Source organism: Podarcis melisellensis (assembly GCF_964234715.1).
Source record: "Podarcis melisellensis genome assembly, chromosome: 1".
Taxonomy (NCBI): domain Eukaryota; kingdom Metazoa; phylum Chordata; class Lepidosauria; order Squamata; family Lacertidae; genus Podarcis; species Podarcis melisellensis.
Genome location: NC_138528.1, coordinates 9673362 through 9700749, shown reverse-complemented (window position 1 = coordinate 9700749; position 27388 = coordinate 9673362). Strand labels below are relative to the sequence as shown.

The 27388-nt window shown below is 45.1% G+C and overlaps 1 protein-coding gene across 1 annotated transcript in view; it reads left to right on the top strand.

The window, feature by feature from the left end:
- The window catches only part of KCNH5 (potassium voltage-gated channel subfamily H member 5), a 193028-nt gene that overhangs the window by 140073 nt on the left and 25567 nt on the right, over positions 1-27388 (top strand). The window contains exon 10 of the mRNA XM_081909963.1: positions 17116-17312. Coding sequence (XP_081766089.1) covers positions 17116-17312 — 197 coding nt within the window. The remainder of the gene's footprint in view (positions 1-17115; positions 17313-27388) is intronic.

Sequence of the window (27388 nt, the reverse complement as noted above, 5' to 3'; positions counted from 1 at the left end):
TACAAGAGTGGAATTGTTTTATATTTTGAAATGTTGTAAGTTGCTCTGGGAGTTTTTTATTTTCCCCATGATGATTTCACACCTCCCCATTTCAGCATCAGTTTGATTTTTTTTTTTGTAAGTCTGCACAAAAAATTGAGTTTTCATGCCTCCAAATGCATGCAATTTGTACACAATTTTGCATACTATACACGTTTGCGAGCAATTTCCCCTAATGCAATGCATTTGTGTTCACCGCTATGTTTGTTTGTTTGTTTGCTTTTATATTCTGTAAATGGAGGCAAATATGAGGCTTGGGATTCCTACTGTGGAGGGGCGAGGGAGGTATGGCGGTGGGGGCAGATGTCATAGGCGAAGGGGATCGAGATACGGATATGCTCGTACCCCTTCCAATCTGCGCCCCATCCCGAGAGACGAGGGTAGGGTGAGCAAAGATTACTCACCTCCGTCACTGGTGTTGTGCAATGCCAGGTCTATAGGCAACAAAACCGCCACCCTGCGAGATTTCTTCATCTCGCAGGGGGTCGACCTGGCTTGTGTGACGGAGACCTGGGTGCGCGAAGGGGATACTGTTACTTTACGAGAGATGGCGCCCCCAGGTTTCTCCGTCCTCCACCAGTCGCGGACTGTGGGCCGGGGGGGAGGGGTGGCATTATTAATCCGGGAAGATTGTTCTTTCAGGGCTCTACCATCGCCATCGATCCCCGGCATTGAATGTGTTGGCCTAGTGTGGGGCTCCGAGGTGAGCTTGGCTGTCTGGCTGGTGTACCGGCCACCTAGCGCACCAGCAGCCACCCTGCCAGGCCTGCTGGAGGCGGTGGCCGGCTGGGCCTTGGAGTCCCCTAACCTATTGGTATTGGGGGACTTCAACATCCATGCTGATGCCACTCCCTCCTCACAGGCTCTGGACCTGGTGTCTTCCATGGCGACACTAGGGCTCTCCCAGTTTGTTTCGGGCCCCACACATCAAGCAGGCCACACGCTGGATTTGATCTTTGGCGCTGGTATAGATGTGATCATGTTTCCTTCGATGAAGGTGCCATGGTCTGATCACTACGCTCTGAAAGCCAGGATTGACGTTCCACCCCCACCCTGCTTAGGTGGCGAGCCGATTTGGGCTCGCCCGCAGAGGCTGATGGATCCTGATAGATTCCGTCAAGCCTTGCGGGACCTTTCTCCCCCTGGCGACTCATTGACTGAGCTTGTTGAGGGCTGGAATACCCATCTCCTGGCAGCCATCAATGAGATCGCACCTAAGCGCCCTCTGCGACCCCGCAGAAACCGGGCTCCCTGGTTTACCGAGGAGCTCCGGAAAATGAAGCGGGACCTCAGACGGCTAGAGCGAGTATGGCGGCGTGCCCGTGACGGAGCTTCAAGAACATCTTATAGGGTTTTTATGAAAACCTACGAGATGGCTGTGAAGGCCACTAAGAAGTCCTACTTCTCGGCCTCCATTGCATCCGCTAGCTCTCGCCCGGCGCAATTATTTAGTATAATTCGGTCTTTAACGTCCCTCGAAGGACAGCCAAATTTAAATAACAAATTGACACACAGCTGTGAGGCATTTGCGAGCTTTTTTGCGGAGAAGGTCTTGTCACTCCGCCATGACCTCCCTGCCAATTTGGATACAATAAAGGAATTGGAGGCCCCTCGACTGTCCTCGGGTCCAGTATTGGACCACTTCGACCGGATATCCCCAGCCGATGTGGACAGACTCCTCCGAGCTGGAAAGCCCACCACCTGTCCTCTTGACCCGTGCCCGTCTTGGCTGATTAGAGCGTGTCCAGACGAGGTGCGGGCCCTCCTGGGGGATATCATCAATTTGTCCCTTGGCACGGGGACATTCCCAGGGGAACTGAAGGAGGCAGTGGTGCGCCCGCTCTTAAAGAAAACATCATTAGATCCTTTAGATCTATCCAATTACCGCCCGGTTTCGAATCTTCCGTTCCTGGGTAAGGTGATTGAGAGAGCGGTTGCTGAACAGCTTGGTGGGTTTCTGGATGAAACATCGGCTCTGGATCCATTCCAGTCCGGCTTCCGCGCTGGCCATGGGACCGAGACGGCTCTGGTTGCCCTAACAGATGATCTTCGTAGACAGCTGGATCGAGGCGGGTCGGGGCTGCTGATTCTTCTAGATTTGTCAGCAGCTTTTGACATGGTCGATCATGAACTTCTGGACCACCGCCTTGCCGACGTGGGGATCCAGGGCACAGTCCTTCAATGGCTGCGCTCGTTTCTCTCTGGTCGGGGTGGCGCTTGGGGGGGAATTGTCATCGTGCCACTCCTTGGTGTGTGGAGTGCCTCAGGGTGCGATTCTCTCCCCGATGCTTTTTAACATCTTTATGCGCCCCCTCGCCCAGCTTGTCAGGAGTTTTGGGCTGGGCTGCCATCAGTATGCTGATGACACCCAACTCTATCTGTTGATGGATGGCCATCCTGACTCGGCCCCAGACACACTGATCAGATGCTTGGAAGCTGTGGCTGGATGGTTGCGTGGGAGCCGGTTGAAGTTAAATCCTTCGAAGACAGAGGTCCTCTGGCTGGGACGGGATGATATGGGACTGAGGGGGCAGCTCCCATCTCTTGCGGGGGTGCAATTAGTGCCAGCACCGTCCGTTAAGAGTTTGGGTGTAATCTTCGATACCTCCCTCTCCATGGAGGCGCAGATTGCAGCTATTACAAAGGCGGCATTTTTTCATCTCCGCCAAGCTAAGCAGTTGGCTCCTTACCTCTCTCGCCCTGACCTAGCTACTGTGATCCACGCGACGGTCACCTCCAGACTGGATTATTGTAACTCGCTCTACGTGGGGCTGCCCTTGAGACTGACCCAAAAACTCCAGCGGGTGCAGAATGCCGCAGCGAGACTCCTTACGGGGTCTTCGCTGCGAGATCACATTCATCCAGTGCTATACCAGCTGCACTGGCTCCCGGTGGAGTACAGTATCAGGTTTAAGGTGCTGGTTTTAACCTTCAAAGCCCTATACGGCCTAGGACCCTCGTACCTACGGGACCGCCTCTCCTGGTATGCCCCACAGAGGAACCTACGGTCTTCAAACAAAAACACCTTGAAGGTCCCAGGCCACAGAGAGGTTAGGCTGGCCTCAACTAGAGCCAGGGCCTTTTCGGCTGCGGCTCCAACCTGGTGGAATGCTCTGTCACAAGAGACAAGGGCCCTGCAGGACTTGACATCCTTCCGTAGGGCCTGCAAGACAGAGCTGTTCCGCCAGGCCTTTGGTTAGGGCGCAGCCTGACTCCCTCCTCTGGCAACCTTTACAAAACTTTATGGCTGCCATCAATCTTGATTTTAATTAATTTTTATAATGTTTTTATAATGTCGCACTATTTTGGTGTTGTTAGCCGCCCTGAGCCCGGCTTCGGCTGGGGAGGGCGGGATATAAATAAAATATTATTATTATTATTATTATTATTATTATTATTATTATTATTATAAGCATTTTGTGGATGCTTTCCCCCAGTATAAAGACTTCTGTATGCAATTTTTGGACAACTGCATCACGAAATTCAGAAAAGTGTGAATTTCTGGGTGTTTCATTTCGTATATTAGTTTGGAAAGTGTGCATTAGATACATTAGTATAAAAATCAAAGTACATTAATTCCCACCCACCCCATTCCTACTCTTTACTCTCCTTGAAAAATGGGGGTAATTTTCACTCTGGAACTGGGACTGCCCCTGTGTTGTCAAGGCCATTACTTTACTGCTAGCTTTTTCTGCAATATCTGCTTTTGCAGAGCAAATCTCAGGCATGGAAACAATCTCATCCCACTAGGTTCAGTGATGTTGTAAACAAAACTGGGATGATGTCTAAACAAGAATTACAGCATAAGGAGATTTGCATTTGCCCCGATAACAGTGTTTGCAGTTCCTTTCATCTGGAATCAGGAAAAGTATTTTCTTTTGTATTGCCAATTAACTAGTTCTGATCCACTGCTTGCAAAACAGAGCTGGGCTCCCTGGCCAGTTTATTTCCCTGCTATATACAACAAGGTTTGTGGTGGTTTTTTTTTTTTACTGTTGGGCGAATAATCCATTTTATGTCAAAATACAGAACAGAGACCTGCAGATTGATGTAGCACAAGAAGCACAGAACACGACGCAAACTTCTAAACCTTTCCAATCCAGCACTGGGGAGCTTGCTTTTAAATTGGCACCCAGGTGGTATCTGGCACATAAAATGTCACTTACTAACAAGCAATTCATGAAGTATTAGCAGGGAAGATGCGGCAAAACAGGCATGCGTATTTGCCCTTGGTGACGGTGTTATTGTAAGAGATGGGAAACACTGTGAATAAAAACCTCACATTCATTAAAATAATGTGCTCTTTGGGGGGAACGGTTTCCCGCTCCAAATGTAATTGACTCAGTTAACTAGAAACTAAGCCTGTGAACCAGATTCAGCTGAGTCTCGAAGCCCCAAACAAATTGGGCTGATTTGGGGGAATCTTGGCCAGGTTGAGATAGTCCTGGATTGCCATGGGTTGCGTGGCCCAGAGTGCTCTGGGGCTGTTAGAGGGCAGGACATAGGAAGAAGCTAGACCCTCCAAGTGTCCCTATTTTCCAGGGGCAGTCATAGTTTTACAGAAGCTGCCCTGGTTTCTGATTTGATCCCGGAATGTCTCATTTTTCCTTAGATTAAAGTAAAGGAACCCCTGACCATTAGGTCCAGTCGTGACCAACTCTGGGGTTGCGGCGCTCATCTCGCTTTACTGGCCGAGGGAGCTGGCGTACAGCTTCTGGGTCATGTGGCCAGCATGACTAAGTCGCTTCTGGCGAACCAGAGCAGTGCACAGAAACACCATTGACCTCCCCGCCGGAGCGCTACCTATTTATCTACTTGCACTTCATGCTTTCGAACTGCTAGGTTGCCAGGAGCAAGGACTGAGTAATGGGAGCTCACCCCATCGTGGGTATTCGAACCGCCAACCTTCTGATTGGCAAGTCCTAGACTCTGTGGTTTAACCCACGGTGCCACCCGTGTCCATCATTTTTCCTTAGGACATCCCTATTTTCAGTGCAGAAATGTTGGAGGGTATGGAGTTATGCAACCTCCAAGCCAAGGAGATAAATAACCATACAGTGGTAACTTGGTTCCTGAATGGCTTAGTTGTCGAACAAATCAGCTCTTGAATGCTGCAAACCTGGAAGTAAGTGTTCCGGTTTGCGAACGTTATTCAGAAGCCGAACGTCTGATGGCAGCTTCTGCAGCTTCCAACTGAGTGCAGGAAGCTCCTGCAGCCAATCGGAAGCTGCGCCTTGGTTTTCAAACGGTTTCAGGAGTCGGACGGACTCCCAGAACGGATTAAGCTGAAGAACCAAGGTAGCATTGTACAACCTTTAGAAGACATCTGAAGATAGGGAAGTTTTTTTAATGTTTAATGTTTTACTGTGTTTTATATATGTGAGAAACTGCCCAGATGGCTGGGGCAACCCAATCAGATGGGTGGGCTATGAACAACATCTGCATGCAGCCGCTGGGAGAGATCATCAGGGGGTTTGGACTGGGTGTCCATCAATATGAAGATGATCCCCAGCTCTACCTCTCTTTCAAGTCAGAACCAGTGAAGGTGGTGAAGGTCCTGTGTGAATGCCTGGAGGCGGTAGGAGGATGGATGGTGGCTAACAGATTGAGGTTGAATCCTGACAAGACAGAAGTACTGTTTTGGGGGGACAGGGGCGGGTGGGTGTGGAGGACTCCCTGGTTCTGAATGGGGTAACTGTGCCCCTGAAGGACCAGGTGCGCAGCCTGGGAGTCATTCTGGACTCACAGCTGTCCATGGAGGCGCAGGTCAATTCTGTGTCCAGGGCAGCTGTTTACCAGCTCCATCTGATACGCAGGCTGAGACCCTACCTGCCTGCAGACTGTCTCACCAGAGTAGTGCATGCTCTAGTTATCTCTCGCTTGGACTATTGCAATGTGCTCTATGTGGGGCTACCTTTGAAGGTGACCCGGAAACTACAACTAATCCAGAATGCAGCAGCTAGACTGGTGACTGGGAGTGGCTGCCGAGACCATATAACACCTACACTGGCTCCCAGTATGTTTCTGAACACAATTCAAAGTGTTGGTGCTGACAGAAATGCCGTTTACCTTACCGTTGGTGCAGTGCACGGAAATGCCGTTTACCTTCCCGCCGGAGCGGTACCTATTTATCTACTTGCACTTTGACGTGCTTTTGAACTGCTAGGTTGGCAGGAGCAGGGACCGAACAACGGGAGCTCACTCCGTCGCGGGGATTCGAACCGCCGACCTTCTGATCGGCAAGCTCTAGGCTCTGTGGTTTAACCCACAGCGCCACCCATGTCCCTTTTAGAGTAGCAGTAGATCTCTCTTTTTGCTGCTGCTCTCTTGCATTTTGCAAACTCAGTATGTGTTCCATGCCTTGAGTTACTTGGAGGATTTGGGCCTGCCCCGAGTTCAAGGCACGCAGCTTTAATTACTGTAAGTGCCTTTCATTCTTTTTTTCCCGTCGTCATGGGCAAGCCGTTCTGGGCATTAGTTACCTTTATGGTGCAACGTAGAAGCCGAGAGGAGATATAAATCTCGCTCAGAGGGAATTGAATGGGGAGAGTCTGACTAAGGCCTTTTCCTCATGTACTTTGGCAGACCATTTAGCAGAAGCAAGCTGTGATTAATCGTGCCGTTTTCCTCCAAACAACACAGAAACGGTGGCATTTTCTTTTTTCTTTTTCTTTTCTTTTGCAAGTGTGGAAGAGAAACTATGCCAGATGAATATGCAAAAGCCTTCCCTCCTGATAGCTACCATGCATGTGAGGGCAGAGAAAACCTTTCTCTCTGCCTTCCATGAATCTGCCCCACATTGAGCAGTTCAAGCAGAAGGCAAGAAGAGCATGCATTAGATCGAAAGTGGAATTTTAAGGCTTTCCAGCACTGAAATTAGTCACTCTCTACCCTCGCTACATTACAGTGGTAACTCAGGTTACAGACTCCGCTAACCCAGAAATAGTGCTTCAGGTTAAGAACTTTGCTTCAGGATGAGAACAGAAATTGCGCGGCGGCAGTGGGAGGCCCCATTAACTAAAGTGGTGCTTCAGGTTAAGAACAGTTTCACGTTAAGAACAGACCTCCAGAACGAATTAAGTTCTTAACTCGAGGTACCACTGTATATGCATGGTTTTTTCTTGGGAAAGGCCTTTAATAATGTTGATCCTCTCCCCCGCCCCCCAATCTCATTCAGTGACATTTTTTCCCCTTATTGGCTGTGTCTTCTTGCCCCTGCTGGTTTAGGGCTTCTTTTCCTTTCCTAAAAAATATCATCCCAAGCAAACAGGGATGTTGAAGTGAATGTGATGGCATCACAATGCTATGTGGCCAGATTTGGCCCCAATGACACCGAGGCCCCATCTGCACTAGACATTTAAAGCACTCCTACACCACTTTAAGTAGAGACGTGGGTGGCGCTGTGGGTTAAACCACAGAGCCTAGGACTTGCCGATCAGAAGGTCGGCGGTTTGAATCCTTGCGATGGGGTGAGTTCCCGTTGCTCTGTCCCAGCTCCTGCCAACCTAGCAGTTCGAAAGCACGTCACAGTGCAAGTAGATAAATAGGCTTTGGTCTGCCTCCTCCTCCTCCTTCTCACCCAGCTTTCCCCCTCATCTGCCTCTGAGCTCTGACTTCCTGCAAACCACTGTTGCAAATCTATACTGCCTTCCTCTTCCTCCGCCCTGGAAGGGTCATGTCAGGGAACTGCCATCGGAGAGTCAGGTGGTGGAAGGGCTCAAGGAGGCTAGGAGACCTTCGGATGCTGAGGAAGGAACCAGTAGGGGGAGAGGGAGAGTTCCTGCAGAAACTCAATCGGAGGAATGGCTCCAAGATGTTTCCAGTGAGAACAGCGGGGAGGGCTCAGGACCTCCGCTGGGGACGCCCACTCCGCGGAGGAAACTGTCATGCAGAGAATCCAGAAGGAGAGTTTCCGTCAAGGAATTCTTATGTTGGCGTAAATTCCGGAAATGCCCACTGACGGATTCTGCCAGCGATTGAGGTGGCCATGCACCCATGGCTCCTCGAACTGGGAAAGTTTAGGAACTGATGGTAAAGCTTGGAGGACTTAAACGCTTACACACGAGCAGCCCCCTTTTCCCATTACAGGTCAGGATGGGGAGGCAGTCTCCACCACTCCTCCTCTGCCCAGTGCCTGTCAGGGGAGTGTAGAAGTCCCAGTCCAGTCACTGCCATGGTGCCAGAGCTACTCCATCATGCCGTTGATGTGACCTCGTCACGTCCTGTCGCAACGTCATCAAAGTGTGGGATGGTGCTTGCAGATGTTGGACACCCACAGTGGGGGCCCAAGTCATCACAGAATGTTTTCTGGCATTTTTACTGATGTTCAAGGAGGGTCAGCCATAGTCTGCTGGTGCATACTGCAGCTTCTGTGAGGAGAGAGGAAAGTTAGTCTAAGATAGAGGATTGTTGTTGTTTAGTCGTTTAGTCATGTCCGACTCTTCGTGACCCCATGGACCAAAGCACACCAGGCACTCCTGTCTTCCACCGCCTCCCGCAGTTTGGTCAAACTCATGCTGGTAGCTTCAAGAACACTGTGCAACCATCTCGCCCTCTGTCATCCCCTTCTCCTTGTGCCCTCCATCTTTCCCAACATCAGGGTCTTTTCCAGGGAGTCTTTTCTTCTCATGAGGTGGCCAAAGTATTGGAGCCTCAGCTTCAGGATCCGTCCTTCCAGTGAGTATTCAGGGCTGATTTCCTTCAGAATGGATAGGTTTGATCTTCTTGCAGTCCATGGGACTCTCAAGAGTCTCCTCCAGCACCATAATTCAAAAGCATCAATTCTTCAGCGATCAGCCTTCTATATGGTCCAGCTCTCACTTCCATACATCACGACTGGGAAAATAGATAAACCTCCCCAAAGGAATGGGAAAGGCTGGTGGTGTTAGTGCAAAGACAATGGAGGGTGTGAGGAGAGAGAGAATTGGGGCCATTAGTTGCGAAGCTGGGGGAGGGGCCTAGATGCCAAATTGGCTACGATGATAACAACTTGGAGATGTGCTGGTTCTCTCATCTCTCTTCTTAAAAAACTTGATTTGAGTGCGAGGCTTAATTATGTTTTTGTTTCATTTGTTTTATGGGGTAACATTGAGCAAGTTTTCTGTACCTAAAGTGGCAACTGCTTTGGCAACATGCCCTGCAGAAATGAGCATAAGAAGTAAATAATTCACAATAAGTCCCACAGAGCTAAGTCTTCTTTAATGACAGCTAACTGATGTGCCATTAAGATTCCTTCGTCAACATTTTATTTCCCCAAGAATGCTGTATCTTCCTCGTTAAATGACTGCTGGTCTAATATCTATGGCACCAGATTTAGCTGTGAGGCAGTTTAAGTGGAACCTATGTCTTCCAGTAAAGAATCTGTGACTTTTCCTGTAAAGCAGAGATAGAGAACCTGTTGCTACCCAGATGTTGTTGGACCACAAGTTCCATTGTCCCTGACCGTTGACCATGGCAGCTAGGGCTGATGAGAGGTTCACATCCATTAATGTTTGGAGATCCTTATGCAGAATGGTTGAAGGAGCTGGGTATGTTTAGCCTGGGAAAGAGGAAACTGAGAGGAGACAGGATAGCCATCTTCAAATATCTAAAGGGTTGTCACATGGGAATTGCAGCAAGCTTGTTTTCTCCTGCTCTGGATGGTAGGACCCAAACCGGTAGCTTCAAGTTACAAGAAAGGAGATTCCGACTAAACATCAGGAAGAGCTTTCTGACAGTAAGAGCTGTTTGACAGTGGGACGGTCTCCCTTGGGAGGTTGTGGAGGTTCCTTGGAGGTTATTAAGCAGAGGTTGGATGGCCATCTGTCATGGATACTTTAGCTGAGATTCCTGCATTGCAGGGGGTTGGACTAAATGAGCCTGGGGAACCCTTCCAACTCTGTGATTTTATGATTCCTCAAGATCTTCACCCTGATCTAATTCATATTGTCTGCACTAGCCTTTCTCAACCTGGGTTCCTTCAAATGCTTAGAACTACAATTCAGTAAGCCAGTGGTCAGAGATGATGGGAGTAGGAATCCAACATCTGGATGGCATCAGGTTGGGTTGTGGTGTTTGTGTCAGTCATGAAAACTGAGTACTCAAAGGGAGTAAAGGTAAAGGGACCCCTGACCATTAGGTCCAGTCGTGGCCGACTCTGGGGTTGCGGTGCTCATCTCGCTTTATTGGCCGAGGGAGCCGGCGTACAGCCTCTGGGTCATGTGGCCAGCATAACTAAGCCGCTTCTGGTGAACCAGAGCAGCACACAGAGACACCGTTTACCTTCCCGCCGGAGCAGTGCCTATTTATCTACTTGCACTGGTGTGCTTTCAAACTGCTAGGTTGGCAGGAGCAGGGACCGAGCACTGGGAGCTCACCCCGTCGCGGGGATTCGAACCGCCGACCTTCTGATCGGCAAGCCCTAGGCTCTGTGGTTTAACCCACAGCGCCACCCAGTATGTTGCCATAAATCAATCTTTCTTTCTTTCTCTCTTTCTTTCTTTCTTTCTTTCTTTCTTTCTTTCTTTCTTTCTTTCTTTCTACCTTGTCCATCTGGGCGGCTTCCAACAAAAGATTAAAAATACATTAAAACGTAGAACTGTATAGTTGGAAGAGTCAACTAGTCCAACGTCATGCGTTGCAGGAATCACAACTATTGTTCAGATGAAGGTGCCAAATGATAGGAAGCCAAATAATTGGTCCACCTAGCAGTCTTGCTTGTGCTGGGGTAGCCAACATGCCCTCCAATTCCTATCAGCCCAAGTCAACATGGCCAAAGATCAGGGATGAAGGGAGCTAGAGTTCATCAACATTTGGAGGGCACTATTTTGGCTGCCCACTGGTCTAATGCCAAGCATCTCATCACACTTTGAGACAGGAGCCTTTTACAGCCCTACCTGCAACTACGTATGGACAGATCAACCTGTTCCTAGCCCGTGGCTATCTCAGATGTGTTCATTCATAAATCTGTCCCATCCTTTTCCTTCATTAATCTTCAGCTTGAAAAACACACACAAACAACTCAAAAATCCCCGGAGAACTTGGAATGAGGAAAGCATATTGCTGTGCTTGAAAGCAGGACCAAATGCAACCTTGTATCTACTGGACCTGACCAACTTCGTAATAAACGACAAGGCAGTTAATCACCAGCTCAGCAAGCATTTTTGGGGGGACAGCCTGCAATAACATCAAGTAATATATGCTGGTGTCCTTGCTGTGTTCCTTCTCCTGCTACGGGAGTTTAGAACTCACTTTGCTGCACAAAACAGATTTGTTCCATCTTTCTTTCTTATAAAGTGGCAAAACTTGGCCCTGTTTAGCTTGTGATGGATTTGGTCACGTTTAGGGCATCCTTTTTCACCTGGGTGACCCTCCAGATGTCTTCAACTGCAACTCCCTTCAGCTTCAGCTAGCATGGCCAATGGCCAGGGATGATGGGAGTTGTAGTCCAAAATATCTGGAGAGCTGCAGGTTGGGAAAGGCTGGTCTAGGGTTTGGAAAAAAATGTTAAGGTTGGCTTCCTGGAAGAAACGTACTCTACTGCTGTCCTTCAGAGATATTTGGATCAGGGATAAGGAACCCATAGCCCTCCAGATGCTGTTGGACTACAACTCTCATCATCCATAACCATTGGCCAGGCTGATGGGAGATGGATACAATTTTAATCTCAAATGACATTCAGAAGGAAAGGGAACAGCAAATGGACAGAAACTTCACAGCACAGACAATTTCAGGGGGTCTCCTCCATTAATTACTGATTTTCTTTTGGACCTTGTCCTATAGCAAAGCAGCTTGTAAAATTCTGAATCCCTTTATCATATCTTGTTTAATTGCCCCTTATACATTGTTCCCCGATCAAGGATCCTGAGTTCAATCATTCTGGAAATTGCTGCTAAACCACCTGAATTACATCTAGCTTATTTACTCCAGGACATTGACTCGTATAGAACATTACAGGTTGCCAGATTCCTGATTTCAGTTCTTTCATATAAAAGACTTCACGGAATGCTGCATGACTATTAAAAATCCAGTAAACTCTATGCACCATCTTTATCTTCAAGGCCATAACACGGTACATCTAGAGATTGTAAGTAATGTGTAGGAGATTATGCGATGAAATATTTTTGTTGATATTTTAGATTGTAAAAACGATATTTTATCTATTGATTTGTTTTACCTTGTGGGCTTATAGCCGAATAAAGTATTATCTATCTATCTATCTATCTATCTATCTATCTATCTATCTATCTATCTATCTGAATGCTGAGGGATGGGAGATAACAAGTGCCACAAAGTCTCCTTGTTGCATTTGCATTTGCTACAGTAGACTAAACATGACTACCCGTCTGGAGTTTGCCACCTTTCAACAATAGACCAATCCCTATCCTCTACCCACAACTATTTGCATTGTTAGTCATGACTGACAGCAAATGAGTAGGGTTCAATACTTTGGAAAGTTCATTTGAAAAAGGAACCTGTTCTAAGTCTTGTTCATCCTGTCCAAAAAGGAACTAGTTCCACTTCCACTTTGTCCTTTCCCAAAATGAACCAGATTACTTAAAATTCATTTAGATGAACTTTCTAGTTCATTAAAAGGTCAAGCGTCATCTACTGTACCCAGCATTTGGAATTTTACAAGTTTATTGCTAAAGGTTAGGGTCCAAAAATAAATCAGGGAACCACGTTCTTCCTATTTGTATACTGTGGTACCTCTGGTTATGTACTTAATTCGTTCCAGAGGTCTGTTCTTAACCTGAAACTGTTCTTAACCTGAAGCACCACTTTAGCTAATGGGGCCTCCCACTGCTGCCGCGCTGCTGCCGCACGATTTCTGTTCTCATCCTGAAGCAAAGTTATTAACCCAAGGTACTATTTCTGGGTTAGCAGAGTCTGTAACTTGAAGCGTATGTAACCTGAAGCGTATATAACCCGAGGTACCACTGCACTTCAAAAGCTGTTCCAGTTGGAAGAGAATTTCTTCCAGCGAAGATACAAGATATAACTCACACTCCTTCTTTCTGATTGCCTAGCAACAGTGATTAAATTACAGTACTAAGCAAGTTTAGCAACAGCAGCGCTTCCATATCTGCCTAATAAACCGTAGAATATAGCCTCCACATTTTGTTTGCTAACTTTCTTTATAGGTATGCCGTTGACTTTTTCTAAATATAAAAAATGAAAATGAAAGCTAAGCATCCTCCTGCTTTGGAAACAGTGAATGAAGATGAACTAGAAATAACTCCAAGTTCTGCTCCAAATGAACTTAATTCACCTTTAGTTCACCCAGGAATTATGGGAACTACTTTCAGGTGTAGTTTGGCAATTTTGTAACCAGTTCAGTGAACTGATGTGGCTTGGAGAGGGGCCATAGCACATGCTTTGTTGTCAGAAAATCCCAGATTCAATCCCTCGCGCATTGATGCAAAACAATCTTAGCTGGCAGAGCTGCTGAAAGTGCCTCCCCTGGGACCTTTAGAGAGCCACTACCGTTCAGAACAGACAATACCAGCTGAGCATAAGACATTTCTTTTATTGTTAACTTACAAAATTCAGGTCTGGGTTACCTTTGTGCAAAGTGATGTTTTCAGGGTTTGGGAGGGTTTTTTAGGTCACAATATGCCTAGAATACGATAGTGCAGTCGAACCAGTCTACCTTTCTCCAAAAGTAGTTGAAAGATGGCAAGTTCAGAAGAGGGCTTTGAACTGCTTACTCAGATGTTCCTTGAACACAAGATCATACAATGCTACCATCCCATCCCTCGGGACCCTACTGCTTTGGCAAGGATGTTCTTCTGACATACGTACAAGGTTCTAACAGCCAGGCAGATGTTTTGATCCTGCTTTGCTTAAAAGATGCCAGAACATTATTGAAATCAAATAGCTCTGTGACTTCTGCATAAATAAACCTGTCTAGACACTTGATGATATCTGGTGAAGCTAACCATGAAGCAACCCCCAACCCATATTTTTGGAAGAAAAGATGGCAGGAGATCTATGTACATTCCATAACTGTGTTTTTATGCAGACCCATCTCCTTATTTAAAGGGACGCAGGTGGCGCTGTGGGTTAAACCACAGAGTCTAGGACTTGCCGATCAGAAGGTCGGTGGTTCGAATCCCCACGACGGGGTGAGCTCCCGTTGCTTGGTGCCTGCTCCTGCCAACCTAGCAGTTAGAAAGCACGTCAAAGTGCAAGTAGATAAATAGGTAGCACTCCGGTGGGAAGGTATACAGCATTTCTGTGCGCTGCTCTGTTTAGCCAGAAGCAGCTTAGTCATGCTGGCTACATGACCCAGAAGCTGTACGCCGGCTCCCTCGGCCAATAAAGCGAGATGAGCACCGCAACTCCAGAGTCGGCCATGACTGGACCTAATGGTCAGGGGTCCCTTTACCTTTACCTCCTTCTTTGGCCTTTGGTCATGTCCCCTTTTTAATTTGGATCCTGTTATTTCCTTAAATATAGGGGTTCTGTTTTAGGAATGAGGAACCCGTGGCCCTCCATGTGCTTTTGGTTTCCCAACTCCCATTACTCTGTACCAGCATGGTCACCGGTCAGGGATGGTGAGATTAACATCTGGACGGTTACAGATTCCCCATACCTGGGCTAGATGGCTAATAGGTGTGGTCCCAAAGTATGTTTTGAAGGCACCTTGCCTAAACTAAGTAAGTTTGGGTCTGGGAAGTACCTTATCTGGAGCACCGTAGGCTCAATGATTGAAGGAATGCAGGACATGAATAAAGGCTTACAAAAGTTACTAGCAGAATCATACCAGTGTAAGTTATTAGTGAAGATGCTTATCTGGGTTAAATAAACTTCTCTGTTGATCACCTGGAACCAATTTTCCCCCACCATGGGAGAGTAGGCAAGTGGCTGTTTACAAGCTTGGTTTCTTATAATCAATTTTCTGTTATTTAACTACACACACACACACACACACACACAGTTTCTAGACAGATGTAGAAAACAGGAGTTACTTGCAAATAAGTGGCCTCACCTTTTAGTAAGCTTTGTTATTCCGGATTTCTAAAGAAAAACATTCAACTACTGAGCAAGTACATCTTGAAACAGCACACCACGCAAGGAAGGACATTTTAGCAGGTTTCGTTACGCTGCGGTTATGAGCAAGAAGAGCACTTAACCAACGGGAGAATAATTTTAACTACCATAAATAAATAAATAAATGTTAAAGCAGTACACCATGTAAGCCATCCATTAGCAGCGCACTCAGCAATACAGACATTGACTTTCTGCCATGTTGTTATCTAAAAAATCATTAGTGGGATTATTTTATTTCCCAATTCCCTGTGTTCCTCCCCTCCCTCTCCCCCCACCAAAAAGCTATTAAATCCTTTCAAAAAGATCCATCTAGAATGTTCCTATAAAATGTATTATATCAGCAGTAGCTGCAAAGCCCACAAACAAATTTAAAGAACCCAAACAAATGTAGTACTCTACCACCCGTATCATGTTAGCTAGTTCAATGCTGAAGGCTGGATGTGTCAGGGATAATCTCGGGTATCTTCAAACAGGGCTTGGAAGCACCCTGGACTGCCGGGGGTTGGACTAAATGATAATAATAATATAATAATAATTTATTATTTACACCCCGGCCATCCAGCTGGGTTTCCCCACAGGCATCTAGTTGACTACTGTAAGAACAAGATGCTGGACTAGTTGGACCACTGACTTGGTCCAGCATCTCTTCTGAAGTTCTTATTTTCTTGTGCAAGGAAAAAGGGACAGGGAATAGGTGTGGCTTGCAGTTGAGTGAGGAGTGTCCTTGCATAGCCTAGTTTTTGCCCTAGGCTTCCAAATACGTTTCCCCATAGGGCTAAAACCCCTACAAGACAGAATGTTCTTTGAATCCAGATTCTTCCCTTGCGTGACCCAGGGGAGGAGAACCCTGTCGTAGCGTCCCTTTCTTCAGGATGTTGTAGGTTTTAACACCGAAACCAAAAGCTGTGGCACGGTGGTGCTTTTTCTTGCTTCGGTTTCCCTTGCGTACAAATGAAGACCCATCATTTCCCCTTTGGCAGGCGCCTAATTAAAGGGAGGGTGGGGATATAACAGATGCCTTCTCTGCAGTTTGCCACTCCGCACAACTTTGGAACAGTGGCTATTTTTAATGTAGCAGTTGGTGAATTAAATGAGGTGAAACCTATTCCGGTTTCTGCAAGAAGCTCCCATAAATATTTATTTTCAGGGCTGTGTGCATTCTATGTATCTTTAGAATAGCTGTGGATGTGTCAGGTCCAATATTTGCCATGATCTTTGGATTAATGCAAATGTTTTCTTAACCCTGGGCCTCAGCCCAGTATACCTGAAGGAGCATCTCCACCTCTATCGTTCAACCTGGACACTGAGGTCCAGCGCCAAGGGCCTTCTGGCGGTTCCCTCACTGAGGTTACAGGGAACCAGGCAGAGGGCCTTCTCAGTAATGGCTCCTGCGCTGTGGAACGCCCTTCCATCAGATGTCAAAGAAATAATAAACAATTATCTGATGTTTAGAAGACACCTGAAGTGAGCCCTGTATAGGGAAGTTTTTTAATGACTGATGTTTTAATGTATTTTTAATCTCCTGTTGGGAGCCACCCAGAGTGGCTGGGGAAACCCAGCCAGATACGATACGATAATCTTTATTGTCATTGTCTCATACAGAACAAAACTGAAAAAATCTACATCAGACATTCAAAAACCAACAAGCCTGCTATCCCAGCTATCCCAGCCTGGTTAGCCCCCTAAAAACTCTGATACCCCATAATTAAATACAATATACTCCCATAGAGACTACCTTACACTGGGCGGGTAATAATAATAATAATAATAATAATAATAATAATAATAATAATGTTGAAGTCACAAGTGTCCCGCTCCGCCCTGCAGAGGTGTTGTAAAAGTGCCTCTGCTCCCCCTACCAAAGTGGCTAAAATCGGGGTGCAAAGGGGAGACCCCTCTCCTGAACCCAGGTTCTCACCTTCAGCTCTTTATTTCTTCCTCTTATTCTGACCGATCCTGCCAGTCCAAACCCGATTCCAACAGCTCTGTGGGGCTCATGACACCAGGCATGTTTTAACTGAACTTTCCCTGCTGCTTTCCCAGGTAAAGGTGACGTGTTTGGGGACATCTTCTGGAAGGAGACCACTCTGGCCCACGCATGCGCCAATGTGCGGGCCCTGACCTACTGCGATTTGCACATCATCAAGCGAGAAGCCTTGCTGAAAGTCCTGGACTTTTATACAGCTTTTGCAAACTCCTTCTCCAGGAATCTCACGCTCACCTGCAACCTGAGGAAACGGGTAAGATATTGTCGTTTTGATTTTGATGGTTAGGCATTCATTTATGGATCACATGTGTCTCAAGGAAATTTGCAAACCTGTGGCAAGACAGCTAAGAATACTACTGAAAACACGAATGCAACACAAAGTAAAGATAGGTTTAACAGCAATGCAAAATGAACACTTAAGGCACATGCGTTTTCACTTAGCAAGAGAAAATGTGTTGGTGGGGGGGGGATGTCTTCAATTGTTTCTGGAAAGCAAAAATCGTGGGTGTGTCTCCTATCTCAACGGAGATGCTATTCCATAAAACAGAGGCAGCCCCAATGAATGCCTTTCTCTGGGTTACTCTGGAGCAGGTTTCTGATATTTAAAGAATTTTTAATAAAATATGACCTGAGAGCATGATGCAGAATGGTCCTCTGAGTTGTAATTTGGTGAAGGCACTAAGATTAGACAGCCTGCAGTCCCATAATCATGTCACAGAGGATGATTTTGTATTAGACACAGCATCCTAAGAATCATAAAAGTACTACTACTTTTAAAGCAAGTTTCTAGTCCTTAGGATGACAAAGATAGAGCTGCAAGTATGTGGCAATGTCTAAAACACCCCAGATGCTATCCTGCCCAGGATAGAATATCTAGATCTTTAGTAGCTTCTATTGTTTTTAGAGCTCATGATGATTAACAACTGCAGAATGAGTTATCCAAAATAAATAAGCAGTTGCCTCCTTGACAGTAGTGAAGGAGGAAATGTGGACCAACTTGGAAGACTGTTGGGTTTTTGTTTTGCTTTGTTTTTCGCTTGTTTGTTTTTCAAGATTTTATTTGCTTTTTTATTTAATCATGTCATCAATGCATACTGTGTTACAGTCAAGTACAAGGTAATAAAGAGGGGGGTGGATTTTAAAGACAGTTAAGATTCCAGGCGAGGGACGCGGGTGGTGCTGTGGGTTAAACCACAGAGCCTAGGACTTGCCGATCAGAAGGTTGGCAGTTCGAATCTCCACGACAGGGTGAGCTCCCATTGCTCAGTCCCTGCTCCTGCCAACCTAGCAGTTCGAAAGCATGTCAAAGTGCAAGTAGATAAATAGGTACCACTCTGGCGGGAAGGTAAACAGCGTTTCCGTGTGCTGCTCTGGTTCGCCAGAAGCGGCTTAGTCATGCTGGCCACATGACCCGGAAGCTGTACGCCGGTTCTCTCGGCCAATAAAACGAGATGAGCGCCACAACCCCAGAGTCGGCCACGACAGGACCTAATGGTCAGGGGTCCCTTTACCTTTATATAGTCATTAAAAGCGCATATTTTGTGACTTTCAGAGATTCATAAGGTACCACTCTGGCGGGAAGGTAAACGGCATTCCCATGCGCTGCTCTGGTTCGCCAGAAGCGGCTTAGTCATGCTGGCCACAAGACCCGGAAGCTGTATGCCGGTTCCCTCGGCCAATAAAGCGAGATGAGCGCCGCAACCCCAGAGTCGGTCATGACTGGACCTTATAGTCAGGGGTCCCTTTACCTTTAGCTTTTTAAGATTCCAGGCAGAGTCTCAACACAACCAGAAAGCCTTGCATAGGTGCTTCTTTCCCAGGGAGATCCTGAGAATAATACGAGTAGGTGGGGCCAGTCCAGAACCTGAGAACACATTACTGCCCAGGCATGTGCTCTCAACCACAGTCCTTGTAGCGCATTGCATGGTGATAGCTCTGTAGAGAACAGATGGCTTCCTATAGGAAAGATGCACATGGGCAGATGCTATGGGGGGAAGAAGATCAAAGGTCACAAATGAGTTTGAAACAGCCTTTCAGTTTTTTGGCTGTGTGCCTCTAGCTTATCTGGGGATCATGAAACCCAAATCTTTATACCTACGGGACTGCCTCTCCTGGTATGCCCCGCGGAGGACATTAAGGTCCACAAATGAGAACATTTTGGAGGTCCCTGGTCACAAGGTGGATAGATTGTTCTCAACTAGGGCTAGGGCCTTTTCAGTACTGGCCCCGACTTGGTGGAACGCTCTGTCACAAGAGACTAGGGCCCTGCGGGACTTGATATCTTTCTGCAGGGCCTGCAAGACAGAGCTGTTCCCCCTGGCCTTTGGTTTGGTCTCAGTCTGACCCTTATGTTTCCCTCCCCTTATGGTTTTGATCTATGGGCTACTTTTAAAATGAGGCTGCATTTTAAATTGCATTTTAACCTGTATTTTAAATTATATTTTTTGGGTTTTTCCCCCTATTATGTTTTTACTGTAATTTTACTGGTATGAGCTGCCCTGAGCCCGGCTCTGACCGGGGAGGGTGGGGTATGAATTATTATTATTATTATTATTATTATTATTATTATTATTATTATCATCATCATCATCATCATCATCATACAGGGTGAGTCCTTTAAAAGAGGACCTCTTCCACGGGGCCTCTTTTAAAAGACTCACCCTGTATAAGTAAATATGTATCCTTATATCCGTGAATAGGCTCAGAGCTGCCTTAAGAACAGAGAGTGTGTCAAAAAAGGGTGTTTATTTTGTAGTCAAGCTGCAGATCTCCCTGTAAATTAGACTATGTGGAAATAATACAATATCTACACATGAATTAGCTATTAACGATATGACTTTGGGACTGGGTTCAGAGATGCCTTCATTTTTATGCAGCTGGAGGGGGGGAGCGAAAGTTCTTTTTTTTATGTGGGTGTTCCTAAAACCATATTAATGAAGGTCATATAAATGTTATCTGCATGAAGAAATCTCATAATTGTGATGAATAGATTTATGGAGCATTAACTCTGGCGCTTTTATGGCTGGAATGAATTTTTCTCTTCTCTGTAGCTCTACTTTTTTATCGTGAGATAAAGAAATTTGAAGCAGGCAAAACAAAACAAAACAAAAATACCCTCCAAATATTATAGTACGCTGTAATGCAATCCCCATATTAATACACAGATGGTATCAGTGGTACCTGTGAATTAATGTCTGCAGAGCACTAGGTGTAATTCCAGAAAGGTGGAAGATATCGGCAAAACCTGTTGCTGTTTCGCAGCTTTCTGACTAGTTGCAGGACCTTAGCCAGATCTAGCAGAGTAAACGCAGAATCCACGGAAGCAATTGGTGACTTGACTGCAGACAGGATAGACGAAGCAGGAACCAGGAACTTGTAGTTAGGTGTTTATTATATACAGTGGACTATTTACAGGAACAGAACAGAACACGGATCTTTAACTTGCTCTCTCATACACGACTCACAACTCCTGAATTCAAACTCGTACACTGACACATTCCAGTTAGTGGGCCATTAATCATTATTCCCATGAGGGAGCTTGACCAATCATGGAGCTGTCTCCATGCCTCTGCATCACCAGGCAGACTTACTCCTTCACATTGCCTTGGCTGTCAGCCAAACCCTTATTGACTCTGTGTGTGTAGCTGCACGTATACAGATTCCCAACAGAAGAACCATCCATTAAGTATAGGGTCACTTCCTCTAGATCACTGGACTTCAGCTGGTGGGTTGGGACTGTACCACCAGTAGTGTTGTTATGGTTAGAGTGTTGGACTGTGACTTGGGAAACAAGGGTTCAAATCCCCACTCAGCCAACCCTACCTGACAGGGTTGTCATGAGGCTGAAATGGGGGCGTGGAGAATCATGAGCTCTTGGGAGGAAAAGGTGGGATATAAATGTAGTGTTAGGATATAAATGTGGGATATAAATGTAGGATATAAATATGAAAGTGAGGAGGAATTAAAGAACCTTTTAATGAGGGTGAAAGAGGAGAGCGCAAAATATGGTCTGAAGCTCAACATCAAAAAAAGAAGATCATGACCACTGGTCCCATCACCTCCTAGCAAATAGAAGGGGAAGAAATGGAGGCAGTGAGAGATTTTACTTTCTTGGGCTCTATGATCACTGCAGATGGTGACAGCAGCCATGAAATTAAAAGACGCCTGCTTCTTGGGAGAAAAGCAATGACAAACCTAGACAGCATCTTAAAAAGCAGAGACATCACCTTGCCAACAAAGGTCCGTATAGTTAAAGCTATGGTTTTCCCAGTAGTGATGTATGGAAGTGAGAGCTGGACCATAAAGAAGGCTGGACCAGAGCATGCCAGGCATTCCTGTCTTCCACTGCCTCTTGCAGTTTGGTCAAACTCATGCTGGTAGCTTCAAGAACACTATCCAACCATCTCGTCCTCTGTCGTCCCCTTCTCCTTGTGCCCTCCATCTTTCCCAACATCAGGGTCTTTTCCAGGGAGTCTTCTCTTCTCATGAGGTGGCCAAAGTATTGGAGCCTCAGCTTCACGATCTGTCCTTCCAGTGAGCACTCAGGGCTGATTTCCTTCAGAATGGTGAGGTTTGATCTTCTTGCACTGCATGGGACTCTCAAGAGTCTCCTCCAGCACCATAATTCAAAAGCATCAATTCTTCAGCGATCAGCCTTCTTTATGGTCCAGCTCTCACTTCCATACATCACTACTGGGTAAAGGTACCCCTGACCCCTGACACTCGTGGACGACTCTGGGGTTGCGTGCACATCTCGCTCTATAGGCCAAGGGAGCCTACTCTTTAGCTAAAAAGTCCCAAATGCTGCAACCTTTCTTAATGGGGCAGTCTCTTGATCGCTTTGCCTGCCCTTTCCCAACTCTGAAGTATCCTTTTTGCGGCGAGGCAGCCAGAACCGTACACAGTACAGTGGTACCTCTGGTTGCGAACAGGATCCATTCCAGAGCCCTGTTCGCAACCTGAAAGGAGTGCAAACTGAGTCTGCACACACACAGGTCGCGATTTGTCACTTCTGCGCATGCGCGTGATGTCATTTTGCGTGTCTGCGCATGCGCAAGTGGCAAAACCCGGAAGTAACCCTTTCCGGTACTTCCGGGTCGCCGCCGGACGTAACCTGAAAGAACATAACCTGAACCGAATGTAACAAGAGGTATGACTGTATTCTAAATGTGGTTGCACCCTAGATTTGCATAACAGCATGAGGATATCAGCAGTTTTATTTTTTATTCCTGCATTGCAGGGGGTTGGACTAGATGACCCTTGGGTCCCTCCCAACTCTAAGATTCCATGATTTTTAGTTCCATCCCTAACGATCCCTTTCCTAACGATCCCTAGCATGGGACCTGCTCAGACAATATGGAGATTAGTGTATACCTATGGTCTGCCTTCCTATAACCATCTGCTTCCTGAGCTTAGACTTGGGCCTTTAGAGAGATGGAAAATCAGGGGAGATGAGAGACATCGTATGGCTTTTACAATTTTTTTCCGAGGGCTAAGGTTCCTCCGTTCTTCCACAAGCTCATTTTGGCTGCGTATGTTGCTACGCAGCACCATTAGCTTGTTTTTGGAACTAGCACACCTCACCACCTGCATTCTGGTAGTCGTGTCTCTGCAGCATCAAATTAGCTCCAGTGTGATTTCTCTTGTGATTCTTTTACAGCTTGCTCCACAAGGCAAGAACACATAATGACAAAATAAATTACACACTGCATTTTTTTATTTTTTAGTTCAAATGATGGCAAAGAGACTCTGCCGAACAGCAGAAATAGAAACACTGGCTGGTTTCTCAGCTCTGGTTTGACTGTGGCCATCTTGAGGGGAAAGATTCAGTGACATGTTCTAGACCTGCCTGACTTTGAACCCTTTCCAGGGACCCAATTTGCTACTGACAATACTTTTTGTTCTCAAACAGTTATTTGCTCTTGCAGCTGTTAGAAATAAGAACTGGAAACATGTGCAGTGCTATTATTATTATTATTATTATTATTATTATTATTATTATTATTGGATGTTTTTAATGTTTTTAATGTTTGATGTTCTATTGTGCTTTTAATTCTGTTGGGAGCCACCCAGAGTGGCTGGTGAAACCCAGCCAGATGGGCAGGGAATAAACAAACAAACAAACAAACAAACAAATAACAATAATTAGCCACACATCTGACTGGGTTGCGCCAGCCACTCTGGGCAGCTCTCAACAGAATATTAAAAACACAATAAAACATCAGCCATTTAAAACTTCCCTATCAAACCTGCTCCGACCACAACGCCTTGAGAATGGAATTGAGACTAAATACAACCGGATCGTTCAGATGGAGAATGAATGACGCCTTGTTAAGAGATCAGGAGATTGTTAAGAAGGCCCAAAAAGTTTTAAAGGACTATTTCGAAATAAACTTAAAGACAAATGTGGAAAAAAGAATAGTTTGGGACGCAAGCAAAGCAGTGATAAGAGGGTTTCTAATACAACAGAACACGATTAAAAAAAGACTCTGGAATGAAAAGAAGGAGAAGATCTTGGAGAAAATAAGAGAAGGAGAGAGAAAACTGAGATCCAGGCCTAAATCAAAGGAAGTATTGAGAGAAGTGAAGTTTTTCCAGGCACAATACTCGAAACTGATAAATCAAGAGGTGGAATGGAAAATTAAACAAATGAAACAAAGATCCTTCGAATCTGCAAACAAATGTGGAAAATTGTTAGCCTGGCAGTTGAAAAAGAGACAAAAACTTAACACAGTTACAAATCTAGAGATTGAAGGGAGAATGGTTCAGAAACCCGATGAAATTAGAAGGTCCTTTCAGAGATATTTCAAAGAACTCTACTCTCAAAGGCCACAAAAAAGCTTAGAGGTGGACCAATTTGTTATAACTAATGGATTACAAAAAATACCCCAGGAAATGAGAGCAACCCTGAACTGTAATATTACAACCCAAGAAATTGAATGCGCCATTCAGAACCTCCAACTGGGCAAATCTCCGGGACCTGATGGGCTTACTTCCAAATATTATAAGGTACTGAAGGACTCATTGACACAACCATTGCTGGAAGTTTGTAACCAGATTATGGAGGGGAGGAAGGCACCGGAAACGTGGAAAGAAGCTTTCATCACGTTGATTCCAAAATTAGAATCTGAAAAAACACAACTTAAAAACTACCGTCCTATCTCACTCCTAAATGTGGATTACAAAATTTTTGCAGACATCTTGGCAAGTAGGTTTAAGAAAGTCTTAAATGAAGTGATTCATAAGGACCAAGCAGGCTTTCTCCCTGGTAGGCATTTATTTGACAACACAAGAAACATCATTGACATTTTGGAGTTTTTACAGATTAATTCAAACACAAGAGCGGTGTTGATTTTTATTGATGCGGAGAAGGCCTTTGACAACATTTCTTGGCTGTTTATGAAGAAAAATTTGGAAAGGATGGGAGTAGGGCGGGGGTTTGAAAATGGAATAGAAGCAATTTATTCAGAACAAAAAGCCAAATTGATAGTAAACAACGTGGTGACAGAGGAGTTTAAAATTGAAAAAGGGGCACGACAGGGGTGCCCTCTATCTCCTCTGTTGTTTATTTCAGTCCTGGAGGTGCTACTGAACATGATTAGAAATGACCGGTTGACACAGGGAATTGTGGTCGGAGAGAAACAATATAAACTGAAAGCTTTTGCAGACGACTTGGTATTAACATTACAGGAGCCAGCCTCTAGTACTAAAAGAGCGTTAGAATTAATTTCTGATTTTGGTCGGGTGGCGGGATTCAAGCTGAATAAACAAAAAACTAAAGTTCTAGCAAAAAACTTGACAACTACTGAAATAGAGGAGTTCAGAAAAGAAACAGAACTAAATGTGGTTAAAAAAGTAAAGTACCTAGGGGTGCACTTGACCTCCAAAAATTTGAATTTATTTAAGGATAACTATGAGAAATGTTGGTCAGAGATAAAAAGAGATCTGGAAACATGGTCAAGATTAAAACTTTCCTTGCTGGGCAGAATAGCTGCTATAAAGATGAATGTATTGCCGAAAATGCTATTTTTGTTTCAGTCCCTCCAGATCGTGGATAAGGTGGAATGTTTTGGAAAATGGCAGAGGGATTTATCTAAATTTGTCTGGCAGGGCAAAAAGCCCCGAATAAAGTTTAAAATACTAACAGATGCGAAAGAAAGAGGGGGGTTTGCCCTGCCGGACTTGAGGCTATATTATGAAGCTGCAGCCCTCTGCTGGTTGAAGGATTGGATTCTATTGGAGAACACCGACGTCCTTGACCTGGAGGGATTTGATAATGCTTTTGGGTGGCATGCATATTTGTGGTATGACAAGGTTAAAGTTCATAAATTGTTCAAAAACCATATTGTCAGAAGGGCAATTTTCATGGTCTGGTCAAAATATAAAGACTTATTGGAGAGTAAAACTCCGAGGTGGCTCTCACCGATGGAGGCCAAAGCACGTAAAAGACTCAATATGGAGGCCCACTGGCCTAAATATTGGGAAATAATTGAAAAAATTGGAGATAAATGGAGGTTACAGAGTATGGAAAAGTTAAAAAACAAGGTGCGAGATTGGTTGCATTATGCTCAAATCCAGGAAGTTTTTAAAGCAGACAAAAAAGTGGGTTTCCAGGAGGAAAAATCGAAACTAGAAACAGAGTTGCTTGAGCCAAAATCTAAGCTAATTTCGAGAATGTATAACTTGCTGCTTAAATGGAACACACAGGATGAGATTGTCAAATCCTCTATGATAAAGTGGGCACAGGATTTGGGGCATAACATTATGTTTGAAGACTGGGAAAGGTTATGGAACACCGGAATGAAATTCACGGCATGTACTGCCTTGAAGGAAAACATTATGAAAATGATATACCGGTGGTACATGACCCCAGTCAAGCTTGCAAAGATATATCACCTGTCCGATAATAAATGTTGGAAATGTAAGGAAGAGGAAGGGACATTTTTACACCTCTGGTGGACCTGCCCGAAAGTGAAGGCCTTCTGGGAAATGATACATAATGAACTAAAAAAGGTGCTGAGATTCACCTTACCTAAGAAACCGGAGGCCTTCCTTCTGGGCATGGTAGACCAGAGGATGGTCAAGAAAGATAGAACTTTCTTTATGTACGCTACTACAGCAGCGAGGATTCTGTTGGCAAAGCACTGGAAGACACAAAATCTACCCACATTGGAAGAATGGCAGACGCAGCTGATGGACTATATGGAACTGGCTGAAATGACTGGCAGAATTCGAGACTCGGGAGAAGAAGAAACGGAGGAAGTTTGGGAAAAATTTAAGGACTATTTGAAAAAGCATTATAAGTTGTATGAATGTTAAAAAATGCTCCTCTCTAGGAAGGTATAGCTTCAGTATCGGCAAATTTCTGAATTGATAAATAAGACACTATAAGACAGAAGTGAGGTAACGAAATATTTTTATTGTGTGGAAATTAAAAATTAATGCAATTGTATTGAAATGTTCACATCAGATAACACGATAAAATGGAAGATATATTGTTATGTATAAAACAAGTTAACAAATTGCTGAGGTTTTGGTTACACAGGGAATGCAGTGCCCGGGAGATGGGGGGAGTCCATTGGATTCATGGAAGTATGTATTTGAAAGTGGAAATTTGTTTATTAAAAACCTAATAAAATATTTATAAAAAAAAAAAAAAAAAACTTCCCTATCAGAGGTAGCATTATTATCAATTTACAATGGACTGGAAGGCTCACAGGCTACGAAGGACTTGCTCACATATTTACTGACAGCTGCACAAGTTATTATACTTAGGAAGTGGAAGGGGCAAGCAGAATATAAAATGGTATAAAGAGGTGTGGGATATTGCTATTAATTATAAATTAACATGTGCCATTAAGGTAAGACAGGAAATATGCAGGAGAAATGATTTTGAGGAGATATGGAGGGTGTTTGTAGAATTTGTACAGTTAAAACAGAAAAGGGGTCAAAGAGGTGTTGAAATTTCTGGTGGTTGGATAGTTACAATGGAATAGTACTGGTGGTGGGGTGCACATTTTTTATTCTTATTCATTTATTATTATTACTTTGTCAAAATAAAATAAAATAAAAATTAACAACAACAACAACTTCCCTATACAGGGCTGCTTTCAGATGTCTTCTGAAAGTCAGATAGTTGTTTATTTCCTTGACATCTGGTGGGAGGGTGTTCCACAGGGTGGGCACCACCACCGAGAAGGCCTCTGCCTGGTTCCCTGTAACCTCACTTCTCACAATGAGGGAACCGCCAGGAGCTGGACCTGAGTGTCCGGCATGAACGATGGGGGTGGAGAGGCTCCTTCGGGTATACAGGGCCAATGCTGCTTAGGT